This window comes from Loxodonta africana, chromosome 7 (genome assembly GCF_030014295.1).
Source record: "Loxodonta africana isolate mLoxAfr1 chromosome 7, mLoxAfr1.hap2, whole genome shotgun sequence".
Taxonomy (NCBI): domain Eukaryota; kingdom Metazoa; phylum Chordata; class Mammalia; order Proboscidea; family Elephantidae; genus Loxodonta; species Loxodonta africana.
The window spans coordinates 31,133,430-31,152,830 of record NC_087348.1 but is presented as its reverse complement, the minus strand read 5'-3'; the positions used below and the strand labels follow the sequence as shown (position 1 = coordinate 31,152,830).

At 38.0% G+C, this 19,401-nt stretch overlaps 2 protein-coding genes across 3 annotated transcripts; one reads left to right on the top strand and one right to left on the bottom strand.

Annotated features, from left to right (window-relative positions):
• Positions 1–1,187: 1,187 nt before the first annotated feature.
• LOC135231671 (olfactory receptor 5M5-like) lies at positions 1,188–7,171 on the bottom strand. 2 transcript variants are annotated; one of them, XM_064288101.1, is made up of 2 exons: positions 7,161–7,171; positions 1,188–2,127 (listed from the first exon to the last, which is right to left on the bottom strand). In XM_064288101.1, the coding sequence occupies exon 2, from the start codon at positions 2,124–2,126 to the stop codon at positions 1,188–1,190; it is 939 nt and encodes a 312-aa protein (XP_064144171.1). In that variant the 5' UTR covers position 2,127; positions 7,161–7,171. The 2 variants fall into 2 exon arrangements, with proteins under 2 accessions (XP_064144171.1, XP_064144170.1); XM_064288100.1 differs by lacking the exon at positions 7,161–7,171 and having other exon boundaries at positions 1,188–2,234.
• A 6,075-nt stretch (positions 7,172–13,246) lies between these two features.
• On the top strand, positions 13,247–15,660 carry LOC100653909 (olfactory receptor 5M11-like). Its single transcript, XM_064288099.1, is given in 1 exon segment — positions 13,247–15,660. A coding segment is annotated over 1 exon segment (981 nt). The 5' UTR covers positions 13,247–14,595; the 3' UTR covers positions 15,577–15,660.
• Positions 15,661–19,401: the final 3,741 nt, after the last annotated feature.

Here is a 19,401-nt window from a genome sequence, read left to right as displayed (position 1 = left end):
AAAGTGAAATATAAATTGTTTGGCAAAATTTAACAATAATAAAATTTTTGCATTTAAAAAACATAACAAAAGAAGTGAAATTTAATAAGCATGTATTTTTTATTATTATGAATATACATCAGGGAATTCATTTGTATCTTTAAGAAAGAAGTCCTAAAATGAATATGGAAAAAAAAAAAGATAAACACCAAAATTTAAAAATATACAAGGAAAAGGACCTAAAAAGTAAATTCATAAAGAATTTCACAAAAAAACTCAACTAAACAATGACCATATGAAATGTCATCTTGTTATCAAATACATACGCACACACAAATGAGATGTAGTTTTTAAAGGGAAAAGGCGATAATAACAAAAGGGCAGAGAAGAAGAGGTCACAAACTGTGCGCAGCTGCATATTCATTTTAAAAGAAAAGAAAAAAGCTTCTTGAGGAAATTTGTCATTTCTATGAAAATCTTTACAAATAAAAATTGCACTGGATCAGTTATATCATTCCAAAGATGGTTCTTTGAGTAATATACTTCAATAAAACCAAAAGATCATAGCTGTGTAACTTGTAGGGAGAAAAAGTTCTTACAAAATAGTTTGGACATTATTCAGCACTGTAAAAATGTAACGAATTGCCATTGCCATGTAGCTAACAACAACAGTTGCTGTCAAGTGTTTTCAGACTCCTGGTGACTATATGTGTGTCAGAGTAGAACTGTGCTCCACTGGGTTTTCAATGCTGATTTTTCAAAAGTAGATCACCAAGCCTTTCTTTCAAAGAGGCTCTGTGTGGGCTTGAACCTGTGACCTTTGTTTAGTAGCCCAGCACTAAGCTGTCGGTACCACCCAGGGACTTCATGTCATTGCCACGGCATGTGGTAATTCTCTCTTTCAATTTTGCATGGGTAATAGCACTATGGATGCAGTCATCTGTATTGATTTTACAGAGCAGTAACAATAGCTTCTGGTCTTCTATTTGAATTTCTAAGCAGTATTTCTTGTTGTTGTTGTGTGTGTGTATTTATTGTGATGGCTCTGTAAACTCTAGCGAATAATTTGACACACTCTCCAAAATCCATATATGATGTAAGAAAGACAAAAAAATTCTCGATGACAGGAAAGGATTTGCTAATTAAAAATGCTCATTAATTGCCCAGATGATAAAGATACATTAGGTACCTGTGTCCAAAATATCTACTTATTTAACAAACAATTTCTTTTGGATAACTTTCCTTACTGCTCTTTTAACATCTTTATTCCTCAGGCTATAGATCAAAGGGTTTAGCATAGGACTCACAAAGATATAAAATACAGCTACAATTTTCCCCTGTTCTACAGATGCCTCAGAAGGGGGTCTCAGGTGCATGCAGAACAGAGTCCCATAAAAGATGGTGACAGCCGTGAGATGGGACCCACAGGCGGAGAAGGCTTTATGTCTCCCCTCAGCAGAGCGGATGCGCAGGATGGCAGTGAAAATGAAATTATAGGAGATGAGGATGATGGTGAGAGAACAGGTGAGTTTGGATCCAGCCACCACAAACATGGCAGTTTCTTTGACATAGGTATCTGAGCAGGCGAGGACCATGAGAGGTGGGTCTGCACAGTAAAAGTGGTTGATCTCATTGGGTCCACAGAAGGACAGACGTAGCATCAGTACAGTCTGTACCAGTCCATTTGCAAAGCCATAAATGTAAGGAGCAGCGACCAGAGAGTTGCAGGCACATTTGGACATTTTGCTACCATATAACAAGGGTTTGCAGATGGCCATGTAGCGGTCATAAGCCATCACTGTAAGCATATAATAATCTGTGATGACCAGGGCAATGAAAAAATGGAATTGTATGACGCAACCAATGAAAGAAATAGTTTTTCTCTCAGATAAGAAATTAACCAGCATTTGCGGAGTGACATTGGTGGCATAACAGAGATCTACAAAGGAGAGGTGACTGAGGAAAAAGTACATTGGCGTGTGCAGTTTTGAGTCACTTCTAATTAAAAAAATCATGCTCACATTGCCTGTTACTGTGATAAGGTAGATCACTAGGAATACCACAAAAAGTATAGGCTGCAGCTCAGCTCGGTCAGTCAGGCCCAGGAGAATAAATTCAGTCACGTCGGAGTGGTTTTTCTTCAGCATCGTGTTTCCTTGGCTTCCAATAAAGTCTAAAGAAAATGAAATAAAAATACTTTCTTTGTCATTTATCTGTTACCCCATTATGTGTTCTGATAGTTTTTTCTCTCAAATTTGTAAAAGTATGTGGCATAAAGAAATAACCTAGTGAGCATGTGACTGATATTTTAAACATTTAATGTTCCATATATATAGGTATATTCGTATTTTACATGGTACCTTTTTGTAATTCTTTAGTGCATTTCTACTTACAATTTTCTTGGACATATGAGTGTAAGCATTGTCTTTCTTCAAAGTTGTAATATTTTGTTTTATGCTACACTTTTTGATGAGATATCTAAAATATGAGTCGTGAAAAGTTATCTGCCTCAGGCATTGATTGATTACCTCAGGGACAGTGGGATTTATGCGTGGTGCATAGCCTTATTGATCTAGGACCTCCTTTATTGCTCCTCTAAACCAAAGATCGTTTTCAAGTTCTTCTTTTGCCTTGCCATGTACTTCCTTTCTCTCCACTCTGATCTACCTTGGCTAGCTCTCGTGTCACTAAATCTTCCTTCTGTTTTACATTTTGGATCTCTTATATTTTCTGCATTTGTTTCCTAAGAGGGGAACAAAAGTAAATCTTACTGTTTTATGTATAAAGCACAGATATACACACAAAGCATTAAAATATATGTCTATGTGTATATATGTATATATATCACAGATTAGATATCTATGGGGAGGGGCAGTTAGGAAAAAAAATGGATGAAAATGTTTCCTTAGGGGGTAATAATGAAAAAAATTTTGAGAAACATTGCACTGATAGTAAGGATCTTGTTATACTTCTACCTCACTCTACCTGGTTACATAATTAAGAAAAGTACCATAACTCTTTTAAAACACGCACTTACTAATTTGTAGCTACCATGATTACTTGATGAGAAAAAGACCACGTCTATGCTAGAAGAAGGCCTAACATCAAAGTGTAATCTTTGTTGTTGGGATGAGGATTTTACCTAATCTGTAGCTGTAACCTTAATAGAACCTAGAACAGTGCTTTCTCAACAGTAAATGTTCAATAACTACCAATAGAATGGAGGTTCCCTTTGGTATAATTCCCTTTCCATTATGTAAATATCACTCCCTTGTACATTTATAAATAATTGTACCATGAGAAAAGTAGCATAGTTAGCTATATATTTTAGTAGAGGCATTAGTCAGAATATGGGTTTTATCCTATTGTTTTATTTTTATTGATTAAAAGATTTATTTCTAGGTTCCAAAATCCAAAAAAAAAATGTTTAATCATACCTGAGAAAGGAGAGTGATTTCTCAAACACAGGATGGATGAGAAGAACCTGAAGAAGAGTTTATAATGGAATTGCTACATGGGGACAAAATCTCTAAGGTTCAATTATTTCTAGCAGAAAGTCATTCTCATTAAAAACAACTATTATCTTTTATTTTTTTGATAATCCTAAACTCATTGGGGATATGATTTTTGCCCACTCCCCAAAATCATTAGGGAATCAGATCTCCTAAGAATGAGGAAGCAATATGATTCATTATTTTAATATACACTTGAATGTCTTAATATTTTTTGAGTTGGAGAAACAGTAAGTTGTTTTGTTTATAACATGTAAGAAATAATGGCATAAGGTATAAAAAGAACAATTTGGGATTTGGAACATCACTGGAAGATCAATAAATTTTTGGTGAACTTGGACTATTTACTCATTCTGAGCCTAGTACCTTATACTTTTAATGGAACTAATAATACAAAGATACGGGAATGTGTGGATTTATAGATAATAAAGGAGTGCTGATGATTCTCCCTTTGCCACCCCTACCCCAAGCTCAGATCCTCTGCATTGCTTTTTGCAACTGGAGTTTAACCCCTCTGGATTGAATCAATAGGGCTTCTTTGCTGTCTAGTTTCCATCTGACTTTGGCCAATGGAAGGCACCATTAGGATGTCAGAGCTAGAAAGGAGAGAGAGAAATAATTGAATTTCTTTCTCATTCCCTTACTGCTTCAATATGAATGTTTTCTAGAATGACTGCATCCATACAAGGAAACTCTCACTGGGTTGTATATAGTGAAAAAGATAGGGAGAACCTTCCTTCCTGCATTGGATTCTGGTGACAGTATCAACTGCCCTTGCTTAGGTGTGGGAATTATTTCTGCAATTTAGCCTCCAGGTGCTTCAACTTCCTTGGTTGATTTCCTGATACTACTGGTTTTCTCTGTCTTTGCATTAAATTATATTTAGCTATGTGAAGAAGGACTTGGCATCAGGATTGGAGGAAGACTCATTAACAACCTGCCATATGCAGATGACACAACCTTACTTGCTGAAAGTGAAGAGGAATTGAAGCACTTGATGATGATCAAAGAATACAGCATTCAATATGGATTACATCTCAACATAAAGAAAACAAAAATCCTCACAACTAGACCAATAAGCAACATCATGACAAACTGACAAAAGATTGAAGTTGTCAAGGATTTTGTTTTACATGGATGCACAGTCAACAATCACAGAAGTCAAGAAATCAAAAGACACATTGCATGGCTCAAATCTGCTGCAAAATACCTCACTAAAGTGTTAAAAAGCAAAGATGTCACCTTGAAGACCAAGGCGCACCTGACCCAAGTCATGATATTTTCAATTGTTTCATATGCATGTGAAAGTTAGTCAATGAATAAGGAAGACTGAAGAAGAATTGACACCTTTGAGTTATGGCATTGGCAAAGAATAATGACTATACCATGGATTGCCAGAAGAACGAACAACTCTGTCTTGGAAGAAGTACATCCAGAGTTCTCCTTAGAAGCAACGAGGGGGAGTTTTCATCTCAAGTATTTTGGACATATTATTAGAAGGAATCAGTCCCTGGAGAAGGACATCATGCTTGGTAAGGTAGAGGGTCAGCAAAAAGGAGGAAGACCCTCAAGAAGATGGATTGACATAGCAGCTACAATAATGGGCTCAAGCATAACAAAGGTTGTGAGGATGGTGAAGGACCAAGCAGGGTTTCCTTCTGTTGTACAAATGGTAGCTATGAGTGGGAGGCAGCTCAATGGCACTTAACAACAAAAAACCATCTAACTAGTATTTTTTTTCATGCCATGTCCCTAACCCAGGCCAGAGTGGCATACGGTAGTTATTCAATAAATGTGGCTATGGTAGTCATAAGGTAGTCATAGCAGTAATAAAATTATTGTAACAATAATTGTTCTTTTTTTTAAAGGCTTGGGATATTTCTGGATTCACTGTTATTGGAGTTTAAAGGGAACACTGAAATCACCCTCCTTTGGATCTTGAATCAATTGAGGAGTATACGTAGGAGTCAAATATTAAAATTACTAGCAGCTTTGAGGTAAAGGTGGATTTGAGAATGTAGCTTAGGAATGCACTTATTTTGCTGATCATTTCATCTAAATCAAGGTCACTCAGACACAGCAGAGCAGCAGGATAACTCTTGCTCTATCCTTCCCTTTCAAAGGGCATGGCCATCAGGGTAACTATCAATCAATACAGGAAAAGAAGACACTTTGAGCTCACAGTCAGGAGGCTGGAATGATCGTTTTTATGATTTCATCAATCTCTGTACACCCTGCTGAGGGAACAACATGAGGGATTTAGGAAGAAGCATCCAAAAGCCCCAAACCTTTCCCTCCAAGGTTATCAAAACTTTTGCCTCAATCCTTTTTATTGTGGTGGCACTCCTTTCATTTATTACTGCATTCCAGAAATTTCTGAATCATCCTAGATTTCCTCCCCTCCTTCCAACCCTTCCCATAGCCAAACAATCTCTGTGGCTTTCTAAATATTTCAAGAAGCAAACTTTCCTAAGTTAAAAGCAAAAGAAAAGAATAGAAAAAGGAACTGCTACATTTTCAAGAAACTTCAAAGAAGCTTGAAATAGTGCTTTTTTTTTTCTCAAAATGAATAGATTTTTATTAATTTATTCTTTAATAAAAATTACCACTTTGGTGAATTTCTGGGAATGGAAAATTCATGACACAAAGAAAGCTAGTCATGTCTCTGGCCACCTTTTATCTCATCAACCACTGTTAACCTAGTACCTGACACCACCATGTTTGTCTAAAAACTATGATCATTTTAGTGCCCTCCCTGAGTCTTTTCCATAAGAAATCTTTCTTTTTCCAATATACTTATTTATATTCATAAATTTCCAAAATGGACAGAAATACGAGTACCCATTAAGCATTTTTATCAATCCATATAATTTGGAGTGTTTTTAAAGCCAGCATAGGAATACCTAGGAAAATAACATTTTGATTTAAAACCTAACTCTTGAAGAGTCACTGAAAAAAAAAAAAAAAAACCATCTGAGCCTCAGGCTTTTCATCTGTAATATATAAATAATAATATCTGTATCACAGGGCACTTTAAGCATTAAATAAACTTTGTTATTCCTTGACAATGAATATGGATTTCTTAGCACACCAGTGTCTAGTATCTAGTAAGTACCCAGGTGTGTCAGAGGGTTCCTCACGCCTCATTCTTTCTCTGGTGAGACAGAAACTCTTTAGGGACACAAATCATCTTTTGGTTTTCCCTTATACTTTCTATATTGACAAAACAGTAGCAGTTAGAAGACGATCCCTGAATATTTGTTAAATACATGGATGAATGAATGAATGTCACTATAGTCACTACGTTCACTATTGTGTGAACTTGTCACATTTCTTAGCTAAACTATTGACAACAACTCTATACTAAGGACTATTGATTGGCTTGTTTGAACTCCAGTATCACAACTTATTAGTTGTATACACCAGGGAAAGTTACTTAGCCAGTCTTTGCCACAGTCTTCCATCTATAAAATGGAGAAAATAGTACTAACCACCTCATCAAACTGTATGAGGATTAAGTGGGCCAATGCTATAAAGTACTAAGCCCAATGTCTGGCACGTGCTAAGTATTCAATGCTGATTACCTATAACTAATTACCAATGTTCTTTTTTTCTTTCATGTGGTTTCTTATACACATTAGTTACTCATATCTTCCTATAGAATTTCATTTTTTAGGGGACAATAGAGTGCGTTCAATAAATAAGCAAGATTTATTACATATTTACTGAATTAAATGCAGATTACACACTTATTTATACACTCAGCAAATATTTATTGATCAGCCATTACCTACAAGGGCTGTATTCACTGTGAAGACCAGAGTTCTTGCCTATAAAGAGTTTAGAGTCTAATGGTGAAATTATAATTAATTATTCACACGTGATTATAACAGTACGTGCTTCCAACTTTGATACAGATGAGGGCAGAGGGCTAGGTCAGCAAGGAGGAGGGAGCTCACACCCAGTTCTCTGGAGGCAGAGACTGCTTCTTTTGAGCCTTCTTAAAACTGAGTCTTTCTTAGTATCAAAAGCAGCTTGATTTTGATGAGAAAAAAACAATAACTGACTGGAGAAAAGATTGAAAGAGTGGTGTGGAAAGGAAGGAAGAAGAATAATTATACACTGAGGAATGATAGGAACCTGGAATTGAGAAAGTAGTAGCTCCGCATATGAAGACAGGGATTCAAATCCTATCCTGCCACGAAATAGCTACATGGCACTGGGTGAGCTACCAGTTCTCCTCGAGTCCATTCTGACTTATGCAGACCCCATGGGTGTCAGAGTAGAATTGTCTGACATAGAGTTTTCAATAGCTGGTGTTTTGGAAGAAAGACTCTTCTTCCCAGTTATCTCTGGGTAGACTCGAACCACTAACCTTTTGGTTAGTACCTGAGCACATTAATTATTTGCTTCACCCCATAGAACCATTGTGAGATATTCTGCCACTATTCCTTTTGTGAGACCCTTTTTCTTTAGCTGAAAGCTGAAAAATAGCATACCTGTCTCATAGGCTTACTTTGAGGAATCAGTAAAACTGTGTATGTGAAAGTGTTTGACACAGGAACTGCTCAGCAAGAAGTTTGCTGAAGGACACCTTCTGTTTAATAATCCTGCTTATGGCTGACCATGCTCAAAATGTTTGTGCTTACGGAGAGAACACCTCTAAGAGCTTGGATTTTAGGATGGGGTTCTTTGTATTATAAAAGAAAACATAAAATTCAGACTATTGCCAAAACTAGAAGCTGAAACTTCTTTGTGCGCCTGCCACAGAGCTCTTAGGATAAACACTGGTGAACTTGAAAATAGAAGAAATGTGGCTAAGATATATGATTATCTTCCTGATTCCAGAGAGTTCCAATTAAACCCAAGAGGGGCAATTCAGGATGTAATACTCATCGCTCCTACTCCCCAGTTCTTCTGAGAGTTGCTTTTGTGAGCAGGTCCCCACCTCCTTCATTCTGCTATAAATACAACTTCATTTTGCAGTGTAGAAAGACATCAGGAAAATTCCTTAATGAGAGGTTGAGAAAATCAGTGTCCATCAGAATTAGAAGTAAGTCTTGGTGTCTTTGCCATTTTTATTTTTTGTGAAGAGGAAATTGTATTAAAGTCTTACCTGAGGCCCACGGATCATATGCATTTCCCCCCCTCCTTAAAAATCAGGTTTTCTTTGACTTTGGAAGTCAGTAGGGCGCATGAACCTTGAGTTTTGTTTCTATAAGAAGACCTGCTTTTCCCTCAGTGGCTGTAGAGGAAGTAGAGAGAGCCATCTATGAAAAGTAACTCTATGTCTAACCACAGTCATTATATGCTTACTCTATGCAAAGCTTTAGTTAAGAGTGCTATTTTATTCCCCATTTCAACCCCATTTCCCCTTTTACAGCTGAGGAAACAGAGGCCAGGCAGGCTGAATAGCTCACCAATATCACACTGTTCATAACTGGTGGAGCCAGAAATAGAATTATGGATTGGAAATGTATTTTTGAAAGTCCAACCTTCCGAATACTAAAATATTCACTCCTTTGACTTTCCAGATGTTAGAGCAGGAGTAGCCTGGTATAATCTAATTCAATTCATTTATTTGGCAAAGATTGTAACTGAGCTAAATGCTACCCAAGTTCACCCAGAGGGTAAGCTGTTGATAGAGCTGGGTATAGGCTCTAGATCCATCCAGAACTTTGGTTAGTTTGAAAGAATTCTCCTCTGACGCCAGACAGATAGTTCAGCCAGCTGGAGTTTTAGTGCCCCACTAGGGATGTGGATTTGATCATAAAGACTGTCCCAAGGACAAGCAGGGTGTGAGTATACAACTGTCATGAGAGCTTACCCATGTGAGGGTTGCATGGGTCAAGGTTCACCAAGAGTTTCTGCTGGCTTCACCTTCCACCTGAACACCATTTGTACTTCCTTTCCCTCCAGATGCCTTAGGGAATTGATGGTGTTTCCTTCCTGATTTGCCTGAAAACACCTTATAACTTGCATTTCAGTCATTTCTTCTCCTTCAGCATCTGTTAGAACATTTCCAAATTACCATTGCTGGCAGAAGGAAAAGGGGGCAAGGGGAAGGGCATGGCGGTAGCCCCATCTGTTCTACTTCCTCTCAAAAGGAAATAACTTTGAAAACAGATTAGAAGAGGAGTCAGTTTTATCTGTGGTTTCCAACAGCATAGACCTTTATGTGCTTCTGAGGTCAAAACGGAAATCTAATTCAATTTATTTTTTACTGCACTCTCCTCCCACATTTATAGTAAATGAACCAGTTATATTTACAAGATGTTTAAGTCTACTTAAGGGTTACTTAAGTCTACTATTATGTGGTGGCGCAGTGGTTACATTGTTCAGCTGCTAACTGAAAGGTCGATGGTTCAAACACGCCAGTGGCTCTGCAGGAGAAAAGACAAGGCTATCTGCTCCTGTAAAAATTACAGACTGGTATTCCTTATGGGGCAGTTCAACTCCATCCTACTGGGTGCCTATGATTCAGAATACACTTGAAAGCACGAAACAACAGTATTCATTTCAAAAGGCACCCTGGTGGCACAACAGTTAAGTGCACAGCTGCTAACACAAAGGTTGGTGGTTCCAACACACTCAGCGATTCTGTAGGGGAAAGACCTGTAAATCTGCCCCCTGAAAGATTACACCCAGGAAAACCCTATGGGGCAGTTCTACTCTGTCACATAAAGTTGCTATGAGTCAGAATCAAATCGATGGCACCCAACAAAAATGTTCATCTCAAATATACTGCTTATCTCTACCTTTGCATGCATACGTTGACAAAGAGATTTAGCCCTCTATAGGCTCCTAGAACAAATTTACATTTGATGCACCTTGGTTCCTGAAAATATGTCCATGTCATCCTCCTTTTTTTTTAGTAGCAGTGTGTGAATCTCAACTAAATGCTCTGAAAACAGACTTATTGGAATTTCCTTTGATCTTCCTGAGCAGTATCTACAGAACTCTCACTGGCACAAAGGTAGCAAGAAAGGGAAACACTCTGTTTACCGCACACAAGTATAGGAATATGTCCAGGCATGGGATTAGGGCTTTCTCCAATGCAGGATTTCTTACACTTGGGTCTGGATGACACATGACCCCCTTATATTTCTTATATGATTTTGTGTATGTGCATGTATTTTGATTGAAGATTCAGGGTTTCTTTATTGGATTTTTCAAGGGATTTATGTAAAAAGAAGGAAAAAAAAATTCTTACAATTAATTCTTGCTAAAAGGTTTTCATTAATGGTACCTCCTTTTTGTTTTCTGGAGGAAAAAAGAAAGTTCTTTTCTCATTCACATAAAATTGAATAAGCCAAAAAAAAAAAAAAAAAATCTGCCACCTAGCTACTCCATAGGTTTTCCAAGGCTGTAAATCTGTATGGAAGCAGACCACTGCATCTTTCTCCCGTGGAGCTGCTGGTGGTTTCAAACCTTGGAACCTTCATCTAGCCAAAGATCACTTTATCCACTGCGTCACCAAGGCCCTGGACTACAAAATTTGTATAGACAACCAGCCCCTTGAGATGGCTTACCCTTTAGCACTTCTTGGCTGGGCTGAAAACTTCTCTTGGGAGTTCTTTCTCTAGTTCTTTGTTGTTGTCTGTTTGTGGGGGTGGGTTGTTTTTCTTCACTGCCATATTTCCATTGCCAGCTCTGAAGGTCTATGTGATCCAGGCATGGCTGGCTTCATGGAAGAGTGAACTGTACCTTCACATGGGGCCCAGAACATGTTTTAATACTCTGCTGCCACTGTGTCTAAATTCCTAGCCATTTTGAGCAAGGATACCCACCTTTTTGTTCTGCACTGTGTCTTGTGATTTGTGCGGCTGGTCTCAATTCCCAAGTCACAGATGTCTCTTGCCCTGGAGCTACTCCTTCACTGTTCTTCCCCCATGAGGTGGAAGCTGTTCCTTGCTGAGACCTAGTAAACCATGAGTTCCCTGTTCAGAAAGTTCTCCCCTTTTCTTCTGGCCTGACGTAAACAGCTGGGCCTGCTGTGGTTTTCTGTAATATCTCTGGATCATATCACAGGTCATTGAGATTGTGATTCAAAACTTTTCATACCCTATAGGTGGTCATTAGGTCATTAGGTAACATGCAAAAAATGAATCCAGTGAAACTTTCATGTCCAACTTCTTGCCAAGTCTTCTTTTTTTTTTAATCTGAAAGTCTCACATCCTGCGTCTTTACTCCCATTTTCCTCTGCTCTGTTTTTCTAAGTTCATTGGTTGATTTTTTAGAAATAGATTGCTAGGCTTTTCTTCTGAAGTATATCTTAGCCTGTAAGCTCCAGCGAAACCTGTTCAGCATTGTAACAATACACAAGCTTTCACTGACAAACAGGTAGTGGCTGCACGTGAGGTGCTTTGGCTGGATTCCAAACTTATAAGAAAAGATATAGGAATAGATATAGGTAAAGCTGAATGTCAATTTGTCATACAAACGGGGGCTTGTGTGTTGCTGTGATGCTGGAAGCTATGCCACGTGTACTCAAATACCAGCAGGGTCACTTATGGTGGACAGGATCCAGCTGAGCTTCCAGACTAAGGCAGAGTAGGAAGAAGGACCCAGCAGTCTACTTCTGAAAAGAATTAGCCAGTGAAAACCTTGTGAATAGCAGCAAAACACTACCTGATATAGTGTCAGAAGATGAGCCTCTAGGGTTAGAAGGCACTCAAAATACAGCTGGGGAAGAGCTGCCTCCTCAAAGTAAGGTCAACCCTAATAATGTGAATGGAATCAAGCTTTTGGGACCTTCATTTGTTGATGTTGTATGAGAAGAAACAGCATCAAACATCCATTAATAATTGGAATCTGGAATGTATGGAGCATGAATCTAGGAAAGCTGGAAATCATAAAAAAACTAAATGGAACGTGTAAAGATTAATATCCTTGGCGTTAGTTAGCTGAAGTAGACTGGTGTTGGTCATTTTGAATCAGACAATCATATAGTCTCCTATGCCAGGACTACAACTTGAAGAGTAATGGCATTGCATTCATAATCAAAAAGAACATTTTAAGATCTATCCTGAAGTATAACGCTGTCAGTGATTGGATAATATCCATATGCCTACAAGGAAGACCAGTTAGTGCAACTATTCTAATTAACACACCAACCACTAAGGGCAAAGACAAAGATATCGAAGATTATTACCAACTTCTGAAATTGGTAGAACACACAATCAGGATACACTGATAATTACTAGAGATTGGAATGTGAAAGTTAGAAACAAAGAAGGATCGGTAGCTGGAAAATATGGCCTTGGTGATAGAAATGATGCCAGAGATCCCACGATTCAAATTTTGCAAGAAAAGCAACTTCATTGCAAATACGCTTTTCACCAACATAAACAGCGACTATACACATGGACTTTGCCAGATGGAATACACAGGAATCAAATCGACTGCATCTGTGGAAACAGACGATGGAAAAGCTCAATATCAACAGTCAGAACAAGGCCAGGGGCTGACTGTGGATCAGTCCATCAATTACTCATATGCAAGTTCAAATTGAAACTAAAGAAAATAAAAACAAGTCCATGAGAGCCAAAGTACGACCTTGAGTACATCCCACCTGAATTTAGAGATCAACTCAAGAATAGATTTGAGACATTGAACACTAATGACTGAAGACCAGATCAGTTGTGAAATGACATCAAGGACATCATACAGGAAGAAAGCAAGAGGTCATTAAAAAGAAAATAGAGAAAGAAAAGACCTAAATCAATGTCAGAAGAGACTCTGAAACTTGCTCTTGAACTTTGAGTAAAAAAAAAAGCAAAATGAAAAAATAATGATGTAAAAGAGCTGAATAGAAAATTTCAAAGGGTGGCATGAGAAGACAAAGTAAAGTATTATGATGACATGTGCAAAGACCTGTAGATAGAAAACCAAAAGAAAAGAATGCACTCAGCATTTCTCAAGATGAAAGAATTGATGGAAAAATTCAAGCCTTGAGTTGCAATACTGAAGGATTCTACAGGGAAAATATTAAACGACACAGGAAGCATCAAAAGAACATAGAAGGAATACACAGAATCACTATACCAAAAATATGTTCGGACTTTTCAAGAGGTGACATGTGATCAGGAGCTGATGGTACTGAAGGAAGAAGTTCAAGTTGCACTGAAGACATTGGTGAAAAACAAGGCTCCAGTTTTTTTTTTTTTTTTAGGAATTAATAGAATACTAATTAAGGTGTTTCAACAAATAGCTGCAACACTGGAAGTGCTCACTCGTCTATACCAAGGAATCTGGAAGACAGTTACCTGGACGACTGGCTGGAAGAGGTCCATATTTATGCCCGTTCCCAAGAAAAGTGATCCAAATGAAGGCAGAAGAAGTTACCAAACAATATCATTAATATCACATGCATGTAAAATTTAGCTGAAGATCATTCAAAGGCAGCTGCAGCAATATTTCCACAAGGAACTGCCAAGAATTCAGGCTAGATTCAGAAGAGGACATGGAACTAGGATGTGGAATGAGGATGTGGAACTAGGGATATCACCGCTGATACCAGATAGATCCTGACAGAAAGCAAAGAATACCAGAAAGGTGTTTACCTGTGTTTTATTGACTATACTAAGCCATTCAACTGTGTGGATCATAACAAATTATGGATAACATTGTAGAGAATGAGAATTCCAGAACACTTAATTGTGCTCATGAGGAATCTGTACATGAATCAAGAGGAAGCTGTTCGAACAGAACAAGGGGATACCAGATAGTTTAAAGTCAGAAAGGTGTGTGTAAGGGTTGTATGTTTTCAGCATATCTATTCAATCTGTATGCTGAGCAAATAATCTGAGAAGCTGGACTATTTGAAGAAGAACGAGGCATCAGGATTGGAGGAAGACTCTAATAACAACAACAAAGCTATATGTGTAACTATAGGTATAAAAAAAATAGGTACAGGTAGGAAGATATAAGTACTTTAATGCAAAGGTAGAAGAAAGGACTTGGTAGAGGTATAAAATCGATTATGGTAGTATTCAGAAAAAGAAAATTTGGATGACATAAGGAGATTAGAGAAAAATGATTTAATTAAACATGATTTGTTTTATTTTCCTTCGCTTTGTTTTCATTTGTTTTAGGAGCAGGCATGAACTTTCAGGAATTTTCCAATAAAAATGGCAGCGTGATAACAGAATTCATCCTCCTTGGGCTCACAAATCGCCGAGAACTCCAGCCTCTCCTCTTTGTGCTGTTCCTTGCTGTTTATTTTGTCACCCTCATAGGCAACCTGGGTATGATAGTGTTAATCAGACTGGACTCTCGTCTTCACACCCCCATGTACCTCTTTCTGGCTAATTTAGCCTTTGTGGACTTGTGCTACACCTCAAACGCAACCCCACAGATGCTGACTAATTTCTTGTCAGAGAAGAAGACCATTTCCTTTGCTGGTTGCTTTACACAGTGTTACCTTTTCATCGCACTTCTCCTCACTGAGCTTTATATGCTGACAGCAATGGCCTATGACCGCTATGTGGCCATATGCAACCCTCTGCGCTACAGTGTAAAAATGTCCAGGAAAATCTGCATCAGTTTGGCCGCATTTCCTTATGTCTATGGCTTCTCAGATGGTCTGTTCCAGGCCATTCTGACCTTCCACTTGAGCTTCTGTAAATCCAATGTCATTAATCACTTCTACTGTGCTGATCCACCACTCATTAAACTGTCTTGCTCTGATACTAACATCAAGGAACATGCCATGCTTATCTCAGCTGGCTTTAACCTTTCCAACTCCCTCAGCATCATCCTGGTGTCCTATGTCTTCATTATTGCTGCCATCCTCCGCATCAAATCAGCCGAGGGAAGGCACAAGGCATTCTCTACCTGTGGTTCCCATATGATGGCTGTCACCCTATTTTATGGGACACTCTTCTGAATGTATATAAGACCACCAACAGACAAGACTGCTGAGGAATCCAAAATAATAGCTATCTTCTACACCTTTGTAAGTCCAATGCTTAACCCGATGATCTATAGTTTGCGGAACAAAGATGTAAAGAGAGCCTTGAAGAACGTTCTTAGATGCAATATGGCCAGTAAGATGGCAATACCTCCACTGTCCAATAAATGATCACTCAAAAAGATTGGCTTAAGTATCTTTACATTTTGAGATTGAGCATTAATATTCTCTGTGGGTACGTGTCAGATAGTTGAAGGTCTCATGTCTGGGGAACAATGAGCTGCATTTATTACTTGAGGCCTTTGCTCCTTAAGGCGCATCATCCATGGACCAGCCACATAGCGAGTACCTTTGAATTGGTTAGAAATGTAAAACCACATGCTGCACCTCAGATCTACTGTATTCAAGTCTACATTTCATTCAAATTCCCATGTGATTTGTAAGCACATTAAAGTTTGAGAAGCACTGCTCTAGGTCACTTATTCACAACTACTATGCCCTGGCGCATAGGTGTGCCTGAGTGTTTACATATGTAAGCACAAATGTAAAAAGGATAAACATGCTCTCAGCTCAGTTACTTGATGTGAATCTATTCTCAGTCCTACTTGTCTTTGGGAGACCTTTAAGAAACATGTCCTTCTGAGATTGTCCCCTACAATCTCAACAGAAACAAAGGGTCATGATAGTGATCTCTTGGTTCTTATTAATTTGTTTGTGTAGTGGTGGAGCTGGCAAAGGGAAGAGAAGGGGATAGAATGATAGCACTTAGAGTTTGTAGATCCAGACTTCTGAGGTACAGGGACCAATTTCATCCCTCTGGCACGCCGGTCTAGAGAGAAATCTATCTTTCTATATCACTGGCACTTGAAAATTTTAGAATAAGGTGGTATGAGAGGAAGGACTAAAACTAAGGGGTGGAGAAACACGGGACCTGAGAAAAGCAATGGGTCATAGGAAATAGAGGAACTATCTTGATGCGCAAATTGGTTTTTTTCTGAATTTTGCTCAATTACATAATATTAAGTCTTTCCTTTTTGAATATAGACCTAGCGTGAGATGGATTTTTTTTTTTTAATGTACCATTTTCTTTTTACTACAGGCATGAGAACGTGGTCTAAGGGAAGAAATGATGTTGCTCTGACCTCTTCTAAAACACCAACAAAGCAAAATATAATTGCCTTCATGATTAGTGCTCCAAAGAATGACTTAAGGGGCAAATGCAAATGCCAAGATTCTCCTGCTCTCTAAAACACCGTCATTCCACCGTTAATGTGTACTACTGGTGGCGTAGTGGTTAAGTGCTACGGCTGCCAACCAAAGGGTTGGCAGTTCAAATCCATCAGGCACTCCTTGGAACCTCTATGGGGCAGTTCTACTCTGTCCTATAGGGTCGCTATGAGTCGGAATCGACTCTGCAGCACTGCGTTTGGTTTTGTTTTTATTTTTTTATTTTCAAATATCTTCTCTACCATTTCTGGGATTACCAGTTTGTCTTTTCTCTCCCCCTTTTCTTGAGCATTCTGGTAGGTGGTTTTTCAATTTAATTAGCAGGTTTATAAAACCGATTATTTTTTTGCATTGATTTTCTGTTTTCTATTTTATTGATGTGTGTTCTTAACTTTCTTCTACTTACTTGAAGTTTACTTTTATCTTCTTTTCTAGTTTTTTTATCCATTTATATATATATGTATATATATATTAAACATTAGGCAAGTTTACAGAGCAAATTAGTTTCCCATTCCATAGTTTGTTCGTAATGTGTTCCATCACATTGGTTTCATTCCCCACAATGTGTTAGCATTCTCTCCATTTCCTCCTTAGGTTCCCGTTCCCTTTCTTCATGATGTTCTACCCCTTCCTGCCTTCTTATCTTTGCTTTTGAGCAAATGTTGCCCTTTTGATCTCATATAATTGCTTGTTCTAAGGAGCAAGTTCCTCTCAGGTGTTATTGTTTACTTTATGGCTCTGTCTATGTTTTGGCTGAAAGGTGGTGTCTGGGAATGGCTTAATTCCAGTTCAGAACAGTGTCTCAGGGTCATAGTCTTGGTGGTTCCCATGGTCTCTGTCAGGCCAGTAAGACTGGTCTTTTCATGATTTTGAGATTTTGTTTTATAATTTTTCTCTCACTGTGTCCAGGACCTTCTGTTGTGATCCCTGTCAGAGTCGTTGGTAGTGGTAGCCAGGCACCATCTAATTCTTCTGATCTCAGGGCTGCATAGGATGTGGTTCATGTGGGTCCATTAGTCCTTTGGACTATTCTTCCTTGGCTCTTTGGTTTTCTTCATTCTCCTTTGCTCCAGATGGTAAGAGAATGATAGTTGTATCTCAGATGGCTGTTCTCAAGCTCTTAAGACCTTAACACTACTCACCAAAGTAGGATGCAGAACTTTGTCTTTATGAACTATGTTGTGTCAATTGATGTAGATGTCCCCCGAGTCTAGGTCCTTTGCCGTGAGGTACTTGGTTATGTCAAAAAAATTGCCCTGACTATGGCCCTTGTGTGCTCTATTGTCTACATTAATATATAAGAAGAACCTACAGTTTTATATGTAGAAATATCCACCACCAAGCCTATATCTGCAGGTGGGCATGTTCACTTACACCCCCCCACACCTCTTGGCATACATATCTATGTATCCACTTGTAAATTATTGTTTATTAATACTATTGTCACAGGATTGCCTATGGTATAGTAATTACCATTGCTACCCTTTGTTCTTGCATTCCTCTCAGTGTCCTCCCTTCTCTTGATCATGTTTTGCTGACTTCCCCCCTATTGTGTATTGCCTTTCCTTTCACCAATATTAGCACATGTCTTCCATCTATTTGGTCGTTATCTCTCCCTTCCCATACCATTCCTGGTCACCATCAAATGATATTTACCTTTTTTCTGTGAGTAAACATTTTCTTGTTTCTTTATAAAAGTGGTTTCGTACAATATTTGTCCTTTTGTGATTGATTTATTTTACTCGGCATCATGTCCTCCAAACTCATCTATGTTGTGAGATGTTTTGCTCATTAGTCATCATTATTCTTTATCATTGCATAGTATTCCATTGCGTGTATGTACCAGGTTTTTAATCCATTTATCTGCTGGTGGGCACTTAGGTTGTTTTCATCTTTTTTGCTATTGTGAATAATTTTGCAAAGAACATCAGTGTGCTTATGTCTATTCATGTCATGGATCTTATTTCTTTGGGATATATACCTCCAAGTGGGATCTCTAGGCCATTTGGTATTTCTGTTTCTAGTTTTTTAAGGAAGTGCCATACCATTTTTCACAGTGGTTGTACCATTTTCTGTTCCCACCAGCAGTATATAGGAGTTCCAATCTTCCCACAATCTCTCCAACATTTGTTATTTTCTTTTTCATTAGTGCCAGTGATATTGGGGTGAGGTGGTATTTCAATATAATTTTGATTTGCATATTCCTAATGGCTAATGATCATGAACATTTATTTATGTGTTTGTTAGCTGTCTGAATGTCTTTTTTGGTGAAGTGTCTGTTAATATCTTTTGCCTATTTTTTAATTGGATTGTTTTCCTTTTTGTTGTTGAGGTGTTCAAGTTTCCTATATTTTAGAGATTGGACCCTTATTGCATATGTTTTAGCCAAAATTATTTTCCCTGTATTTTTATGGCACTAGTATATAGCTTCTGTTTTTACTCTTTTGGTGAAGTATTTTGATAAGCCTAAGCGTTTAATTTTAGAAGGTTCCGTTCATCTAGTTTGTCTTCTGCTGTTTGTGTATTAGTAGTTTTTTTTTTTTTGTATTCTTTCCATGTCATATATTAGGGCCCCTAGATTTATCTTTATTTTTTTTTCCATGGTCTTTACAGTTTTAGGTTTTGTCTTTAGGTCTTTGATGCATTTGAGTTAGTTTTTGTGTGTGGCTTGAAGTAGGAGTCCTATTTCATTTTTTTTTTTTTTTACAAATGAACATCCAGTTTTACCAGCACCATTTGTTAAAGAGACTATTTTTTCCCCCATTTAAT

What these genes read in the sequence shown, in the direction of transcription:
- LOC135231671 (XM_064288101.1), bottom strand. Translation starts at nt 2,126, where the DNA reads ATGCTGAAGAAAAACCACTCCGACGTGACTGAATTTATTCTCCTGGGC.